This window comes from Panthera leo, chromosome B1, assembly GCF_018350215.1.
Source record: "Panthera leo isolate Ple1 chromosome B1, P.leo_Ple1_pat1.1, whole genome shotgun sequence".
Taxonomy (NCBI): domain Eukaryota; kingdom Metazoa; phylum Chordata; class Mammalia; order Carnivora; family Felidae; genus Panthera; species Panthera leo.
This window is the reverse complement of record NC_056682.1, coordinates 8312625-8321028: the sequence shown is the minus strand read 5'-3', so window position 1 is coordinate 8321028 and position 8404 is coordinate 8312625. Positions and strand designations below refer to the sequence as shown.

The window sequence follows — 8404 nt, the reverse complement described above, 5'->3', positions numbered from 1 at the left end:
GCACCCCTGTTTATGTATTTTTGAGAAACAGAGACAAAGTGTGAGTGGGGAAGGGTCAGAGGAAGAGAGGGAAACACAGCATCCGAAGCATGCTCCAGGCTCTGAGCTGTCAGGACAGAGCCGGATGTGGGGCTCAAACCCACAAGCCGTGAGATCATGACCTGAGCCGAAGTCGGACACACAACCGTCTGAGCCACCCAGGTGCCCCGAATTTAGTCGATTTTAAGTGTAGTGTGAGTCAGTAGTCATTTGGCTGCCAGCAAATTAACTCCACCGGAGGCTGGATCAATAAATGTATAACGTCTGGACAGAGAAGACTCTGTACGTGCTTACGGGAACACTTTAAGTACTGAGTCATGTTCTGAGCAGCATACTATATGAAGAACATGGAGAATGAGATTAAGGTTGATGAGGGAACTTGGAACTGTCATCTTCACAAAAAGGATATTTTGCTGGGAGGAAAGCTAGCATAGGGAAAACATGACAGATGTTTTCAAAATATTCAAAGAACTCACATGTGGAAGTTAGATTAGATTTATTGCGTAAAGTCCAGAAGTCGAAAGCAATGGCTAGATGGAAGGAAATGCTTTTCGGCAGTGTTGGTTTTGCAAAGGCACAGAGGACTCCCTGTCCCTGGAGCTATTTGAACCTTCAAGTATGCAATGGGTGAGGGCGGTTTCCGAACTTGCAGAGAATTGCATGAGATAACAGCGCGTCCTCCATCTAAGATTTTAGGATCAGTGTACTGAAAAGTAGCTCGGGCTTCTGTTCTGAACACTGTTGAAACCCAGTAGCTTGGTCATCAGCAACCCGTCCACTCTGCCCCGAGGAGGAAGACACCAGGGCAATCAGCCCCACAACGTGATTTTCCCAATGGGGGCACGCAGTGACTTCTCCGCACAGGTCACTTCCTACAATAGGATCAACACACGCGGCTCTTTATCGCTCCCTTTCCCATTTAAACCCAACTTCCCTGCAGAAACTGACGCCTCGTGACTTTGCTCTCCGCGAAGACTGTGGCCCTCCATCCCCACCCGCCCCAAGTTTGGGATTCCAAGGGGATCATTAGCATTCACCCCCGTAGCCTGTCCTGCACTCTGAGCTCTTGCTGCACATGAAAGTTGCCCAGAGGAGGGGAGCGAGGGGGCGGCGGCGGGCTCCGAGGTCCCGGCGGGGTCTCAGCCATTGTGACGACTCTCTCTCTCTCGGACCTTCCGGAGCCCCCCGGGGGCACTTTGCAAACCTGGAGCAGGAGGGCGGGGGGGCGCGGAGGGCGAGGCGTGCCGGTGGGCTAGGGGCAGGAGCCCGGGAGCCGCCTGCCGAGGACAAAGGGTCGGCCTGCCTTCCCCACCACGCCGACTCGGTCGCGCTCCCCCTCCGCCCCGCGCGGCCCGCCGGCCCCGGCTGGACTCGCCCCACGGGCCGCGCTCCCGGGAGGGGGGCGGGGGGAGGGGACGCGCGGGGCGCCGGGGCGGAGGCGCGGGGCCGCGGGGAGCGCGCGGAGCGCTTCCGAGGGAAAGTGAGAGGGGAGGGCGGCCGGGCTCGGCACGCTCCCTCCCTCGGCCGCTTTCTCTCACATAAGCGCAGGCAGAGGGCGCGTCAGCCATGCCCTGCCCCTGCGCCCGCCGCAGCCGCCGCCGCTCGCCCCGCGCTCCGGAGCCGCCCGCGCCGCCGAGCTTCCCCGGCCTGGCCGCGCGGCGCCCCGCCGCCCTCCTCCCGGCCGCCGCTCGCTGCACCGGGGGAAGGGGAGGGGAGGGAGGAGGGGGCCGCGGGCTCGGGGGGGTGGGGGGGCCGCAGGGGCCGAGCGGCGCCGAGGGGGTCGGCTTTGCCCCCCTCTAGCCAGAAAGCGAAAACAGAAAGGCGGACCGAGGCGCCGTCCCCCACCCCCCCCCCTCGCCCTCGCCCTCGCCTCACCTCGCCGGCTCCGAATGCGGGGAGCTCGGACGTCCGGTTTCCTGTGAGGCTTCTACCTGACCCCGCGCCCCTCCCCGGCCCCGGCCAGCACCGCGACGCGAGGCGTCGGGAGCGCCCAGCCGCGGACCGCTGCCGCCGCCTCCGGCCGCCCTCGGGGGGTCGCCGGCGGCTCCGCGCGCAGGGAGCGCAGCGTCGCGGGGGCGCCACGCGCCCACCCCGCCCCCACCGCGGCCGGGCCGCCGCGCTCCGGGTCCTTCCACCATGCACTTGCTGGGCTTCTGGTCCCTGGCGTGTTCCCTGCTCGCCGCTGCGCTGCTGCGGGGTCCGCGCGACGCGCCCGCCGCCGCCGCCGCCTTCGAGTCGGGACTCGGCTTCTCCGACGCGGAGCCCGACGCGGACGAGGCCCAGGTAGGTGCGGGGCCGGGCCGGCGGTGGGGGGCGACCGCGGGGCGCTGCGGACCCAGAAGCCGCGCCGACCGTGTGTTGCTGTTTCACCTTCGGAACGTTGCCTCCAAAGTTATACCGAGCAGACTGCACGCTTCCTGGGAGAAAAGTTTTGTTTTTGTTTTTGCATAAAGTTGTTACTAAGTAGGAAAGCCAGAAAGCCTGGTAGACGCAGCCGCTGAGGTGGGGGGGGGGGCGGTGGTAGAGATCGCGGAACCTGCTGGGGAGCAGTCGTCCCCCGCGGGTGCGCCCAGCGGGCTGGAACCCTCCCCGGGAGCGCGGCTCGTCCGGGTCCGCACTGCTCTTTTCCCTCCGGAGCAGATTAGTGGGAGTCCCCTCGGCTCCTGGGGCCAGGACGACCGGTCAACCGAGGTTCATTTTCCCGGAGTGTTCCCCTTAGGCGGAGCACCAGGCGATTTTAGGATAATGTGGAAGGGATTTAGTCACCGGGGCTTGAGGGCTCAAGACTTCAGAGTCACTTGGAGAAGTTGGCCAAACTTGAGCTGCAACAGGATCTCCCGTAGATCACGATCAGGCATGACTTTTCAACTTCAACCTCTGCGTTGCTGAAATCTGGTCCTGAAAGTCCTGAACAGTAAGGTGGATTGTTGTTTTGTTGGGTTTATGAAATAGCGGTTTAACCCTTTGCCGGAAAATGTTGCCAAGACACTTTGGAGACATTCTGATTTTCAAAAAGGAGTGACCGTAGGTGTGCCCGCTTCTCCACTTGCTTTTCCAAAATGTGCGCCTAAAAAACGTTCAGATCTGACATTAAGGATGGATAGTATTCGTAATAGAGTTGGGAAGTCCTGAAGAACTTTTTATATTACACATACTCTGGGACGTCCCCGTTCAAACATGCGCAGTACCCCTGGCTGGGTACAGAATGCGGAGCTTTATTTCAACCGATGGCAAGTGGAGAGGTGCCCATGGTGTGTGACTATCAACTGTGAGTTGACTTGATTGAATGACATATGTTGAATGTGCAAAAATTGAATTGCCTTCACAGTTATTTTGCAATACGTTTTAAGATTGAGAAGACTAATTAAAAAAAAAAAAAAAACTACCTTTAAATTTTAAATTTCGGGGTGGGGGGGAATTGAAAAAAAAAACCGGAATCTGTCATTCAATATAGAAGTCAAGGAAAACAACCTTGCGAATAAAAAAACTGTTAAATTGCCGAACAGAGTGTATTCTAGGACTTGTGAAATTCCCACTTAACAGTGGTAGAACTATTATCGTGAGAATGTCTTCCTGTGCTTAAATGCCACAAAAATGTAGCATTAGACCCACTAACACTTCCTGTAATTGGAATGCCTGGAGTTTCATGATATCGACTCACTTTCTGTTTCTGCAAAGTCAAGCCATTAAAAGTATCATTTAGTAAGGCAACACCCGGAGAGGTGGCTGGTGAAAGAGACCACGTAACCTGTTCCAGAGCAGGTTATTGCCTGTGATTACTTTCTTGAGTTTACAGTAAGAAAGTGTGAAGAAGGAGGTAAAATGAGAAGTCTTGCCCGATAAGCCAGAAGCCTATATGAGAGTCACTCACCGGTGGGTCAGTCGTGAATGAACATGCCCCTGTGTGCGCATGCGTGTGTGTTATACGTGGGCGTCCCGTTGGAGGTTAAACTTGTTGTTAGTCTTCAAATCATCTTCGCTGGTGATGTAATCAACTTTTTCTTTACTGTGAAGAAAATCTTTATGCATTTTTATTTGCTTTTCATACTTAACCATCTTTTATATCCTGTATGGTGCACGTGAGTTGACATTCTGTATGTGATACGGACCCTTTGTCACTTGGTGAAACATCATTTGAGGTCTCTTGAGTTCCACGGACCACAGGGCAGTATATTATGCATGCACTAAAGTGTTCCTCATTGGTCGAGTAGAGGCTTGACAGGGCGTGTGTCATGAATGCCTTCAGTGAACTGCTGTGTCCCTGCCATGAAACTCCCAGAAGACCTGGTCCAAAGACTCCATGTCTCTCCCTAGTGGCCTAAACAAGTGACTCACAGGGATGGAAACCGTGGAGAGGGAACTGATTGTTAATTTCCTGTGAAATACCTATATCCCAAGAAGAGATTTCAGGAGGTAAATAAGGAACACTGAGTATACAAAATCTCCAACAAATGCAGGGTTTTGGTTAATTCACATTTAGGAAGTACTTTTGTAATGTTTAAAAAATACAAAATAGCTCACAAACTATAAACAAAGCTTAGCCATCCAGTCCTTCACCCCACCCACAAAAGCACACAAAAATCGGGAGGTAAAATCACAAAGACAAATGAGATCTCCTTGTTACTTGACTTATATTTGCATTTATTAGGTTCCTCTTTGTAATTATCCGTGGTACAGGACTTACTAAAAGATCCCAAAATGTTTCCCTGAAGGACAGTAGTGCAAGCAAGCCAACATCAGAAAAGTGAGGCAAACACAGTTTTGCCTATTATATAATTAAAATTAACTAGGCGTGATGGGAAAAAGGAAATATATAGAATTATCGTCCAACTAAAAATAAAAAACTGCAAAGCCTAGAAAGAGCAACTAGATTGCTAAATGAAATTATTTGCCAACATGACATTGCACAGAGTTCACTCTGGTTGGATCAAGTTCAGGATTTTGATGTTCAAAGGAAAAACTTTATAATAATAAAGGAAGAGTTATGTGAAGTATACTTTTATTCCAAAAAGTGTTGGACTGGGAGTATAAGTACCTAGATCCTTATATATTTTTAGAGTAATGAATTCAAGGAGAGCACGTCTTATGTTGCACATGCCTTTGTTAAAGGTCAAAATCAACAAAAGAAAGCTTAAAGATTTATAATCTTGTATCAATTAAGTGAATAATCTAGAAGATCTGTTATTCTTGGTGTCAAAATATAACTTCTGTTTTACATAACTTTAAGTATCCCTACTTTCTAGTTTAAATGAAAAAAACAAGATTAGCTTAATATTAACATGAATTGCTTTAATGAGAATTGCTATTTTAAATTCAAATACTGGAAGCATATATGGTTTATGGTGTCTATCACAAAAAAAACTTCCTAATATTGGCAACTGGTTTGTAACATGCCAGGTTTTCTGTCTCTATTATTTATAATTCTGCGTACTTTTGTACTTGTTTTATTTGCATTTACGGTTTCAAATTAATCAGTGATGATGTTTTTCAAAATACTATCTGTATGTTACTCGCATGAGAATTCCCTAGAAGTCTTTAATTTTTTCCTCTTACCTGAGACCAGCCAAATCTCTCGGTTTGGGTCTAGGAATATACATTTTTAGTGAACATTCTAGATTACTCTCATACACAATGACAGTTTTAGATTCGTTGGTTTTACCATCTTCATTATATAACTGTTGAGTTTGCAAGGTAATGTGTTAGGGATTGAGCATCTTAAAAGACATAAGACATTTTCCTCTCTTCAAGGAGCTTACAACTCAGGTAGAAAAAAGAAAATCTTAAGCACAAAAATACTGTGAGATACCAGGGGAATGGTACCAAAGCATTGTCTGTGTCCCGAAGTTGGCACAAGACACTCAGGCATGTGGCCTGGTTGGTCCGAGTGCTTTGACGTAAGGCTGGACTTGGGCTAACAACTCGGGTGAGAATTTCTAACAGATGACTAGACTACATCAAGCACAGGAATCCCTTCGTGTTGTGGATGGCTTGAGAAGGTGAGAAGGCAAGGGGATTATATAGCGTAACAGCGAAGAATCGTAACTACGAATACGTTTTTAGAGGTGACTGGGGCTGCACTGCATAGGGCCCACGCCAGTTGAAGGTGGGTCATGGAGGGTGATTCGTGCACTGAGCTCCCGAAAGACACAGGGAGCAAGAAAAGTATTGGAACCATTTGTGGGATGTTATTAGAGATCACAAAGACTTCTGGGGACGTGGTCTAGTGACCAGCAATACTCTAGAAGGGGAAGTGATGAATAGGGCAGAGTGGAGGCAGTGAGACTAGCAGCCAAAGCTGTCACGGAGGAAGAACCCATAGCTTTGGTGACTGATTTACAAGAAAGCTTAGGAAGTGGAAGAAATGGACCTTGGCGTCAGTGTTTTCATCATAGGACAATGTTGGTCCTACATGCAGGATTAGGGCGTCGCAGAGAAGAGCAGAGGCTGGTTTTCATGGACCGTTGATGGAGGATGACGGCATTATTCTGTAAATCACTTAAGATTTTACTAGACTTCAGACTCTTTGGAGAAGCAAAATAAGCTTTACACATTTACATCCTATTAAAGGAAAATAATTGCCTGGGATCAACAGGACTTAAATGGTGTAATATCCGTAAAGTATTTGAGCATTTGACAAGTACTATTACAATCCCAAAAGGAAAATTAACAGTATGCATAGTCTACTGCCCTGCATTCAAAATAAAGAGGCAAATTTTATTCCACTGAATTAGGCCATAAATGCAACTATAATATGTAGTCATGGACTTGCAGCCTTCTCTGGGCTTCATGCCTCAGTACCCATGACATTTTCTGATGTACTGCAAATGTCCATACTTTCTGGCAGCAATCTTTAGAAAGGAGGTTCGGTAGTAAGGAAATACATTTGTGAAAGTGGAAACCTATGAATTCTCTTGTCTTCACTTCACTCTGCATCAGTTTATGGCGGGTGCCTGGAGTTTCACTCCCTGGAGTCCCTTTCTGAGGAGGGCAAAGGAATACATAATGGAAGGACTGGATTGGGTTGTTGCAAGCTTCCTGCCTTACGAGAGATTTTTGGCCAAACTCTGAGTGATGCTGGGGATCTATGGTTTGGGGCATAAGAAACTCAATTCATCCTTCATTTTGGTTTCCACTTCTGTGTAGTCTTTCTTCTGAATTGTGAACACCTGATTGGCAGTCATTTGTTCGAGAATCAGTTATCATCAAAATTGCTTCATAGGAAGCAGTTACCGATATTGGTGGCATGGCTTCCAGACCAGTGGGTCTCTATTCTTGTCCTTCTGAGTTGATCTGAGAAGGTGGAGGGTGGCGGACTGGGGAGATGTCTTTCTGGCCTTCCAGTTCTGGAGCTCTTGATATGGAGGTCTTGGCCTCCTATCAACATGGGACCAACCAGGAGCTCTGTCTCATAGCTCTTTCTAGGGTGTTTTGGGACACAGGGGTGGTGGGAGAGGAAAGATGGTTTCCTGTGCCCCTGGCATCGCTTTTGTCTTTGGCAGCTATAGTGGTATTCACAGGTTCTAATTGCCGCCTGGGTACCATACATATGTCTGAATATTGCATAGATGTTTACATCATAATTCGCTTTCCTCTACGACATCCTCGGTATCTATCTATCTGTGCCATGCACTGTGCTGAGAGCTTTACAAGTTTGTTTTTCACACATCTTTTAAATTTTTTTTTTAACGTTTATTTATTTTTGAGACAGAGAGAGACAGAGCATGAACGGGGGAGGGTCAGAGAGAGGGAGACACAGAATCTGAAACAGGCTCCAGGCTCTGAGCTGTCAGCACAGAGCCCGACGCGGGGCTCGAACTCATGGACCGCGAGATCATGACCTGAGCCGAAGTCGGCCGCTTAACCGACTGAGCCACCCAGGCGCCCCTGTTTTTCACTACATCTTTATGAGATGGATGTTATTCTGACTTAGCCAGGAGCAAGGATAGAGCTTTTTTGTTTCATTTCTCGTTTTACTTACTTTTTAATTATTTTTACGTTTATTTAGTTTTGAGAGGCAGAGAGAGATAGAACATGAGTGGGGAAGGAACAAAGAGAGGGGGAGACACAGACTCTGAAGCAGGCTCCAGGCTCTGAGCTGTCAGCACAGAACCCAATGCGGGGCTCCAACCCACGAACCATGAGATCATGACCTGAGCCAAAGTCAGATGCTTACCCGATTGAGCCACCCAGGGACCCGCATTTCTCGTTTAAAAAATACTTACACGGCATATGTTTTAGAAAAGTGTCATAAGGGGTTTGGGCCTTATGAAAGACCCATGATCATATATATATTCCTTTCTTGTTGCAGCTGGGTGCAGGAAGGCAGAGAGAAGAGGTACTCTGCCTACCCAGTTACTTTTATTTA

At 48.9% G+C, this 8404-nt stretch overlaps 2 protein-coding genes across 2 annotated transcripts in view; one reads left to right on the top strand and one right to left on the bottom strand.

Moving 5' to 3' along the window:
* Positions 1–239: 239 nt before the first annotated feature.
* Positions 240–2177, bottom strand: LOC122217290 (translation initiation factor IF-2-like). The gene is made up of 3 exons (XM_042934095.1): positions 1915–2177; positions 1077–1243; positions 240–911 (listed from the first exon to the last, which is right to left on the bottom strand). The coding sequence occupies exons 1-3, from the start codon at positions 2175–2177 to the stop codon at positions 724–726; spliced, it is 618 nt and encodes a 205-aa protein (XP_042790029.1). The 3' UTR covers positions 240–723.
* Positions 2112–8404, top strand: part of VEGFC (vascular endothelial growth factor C) — a 110402-nt gene continuing 104109 nt past the window's right edge. Inside the window, exon 1 of the mRNA XM_042934219.1 lies at positions 2112–2322. Within this exon, the coding sequence (XP_042790153.1) occupies positions 2176–2322 (147 nt within the window). The 5' untranslated portion in view covers positions 2112–2175. The remainder of the gene's footprint in view (positions 2323–8404) is intronic.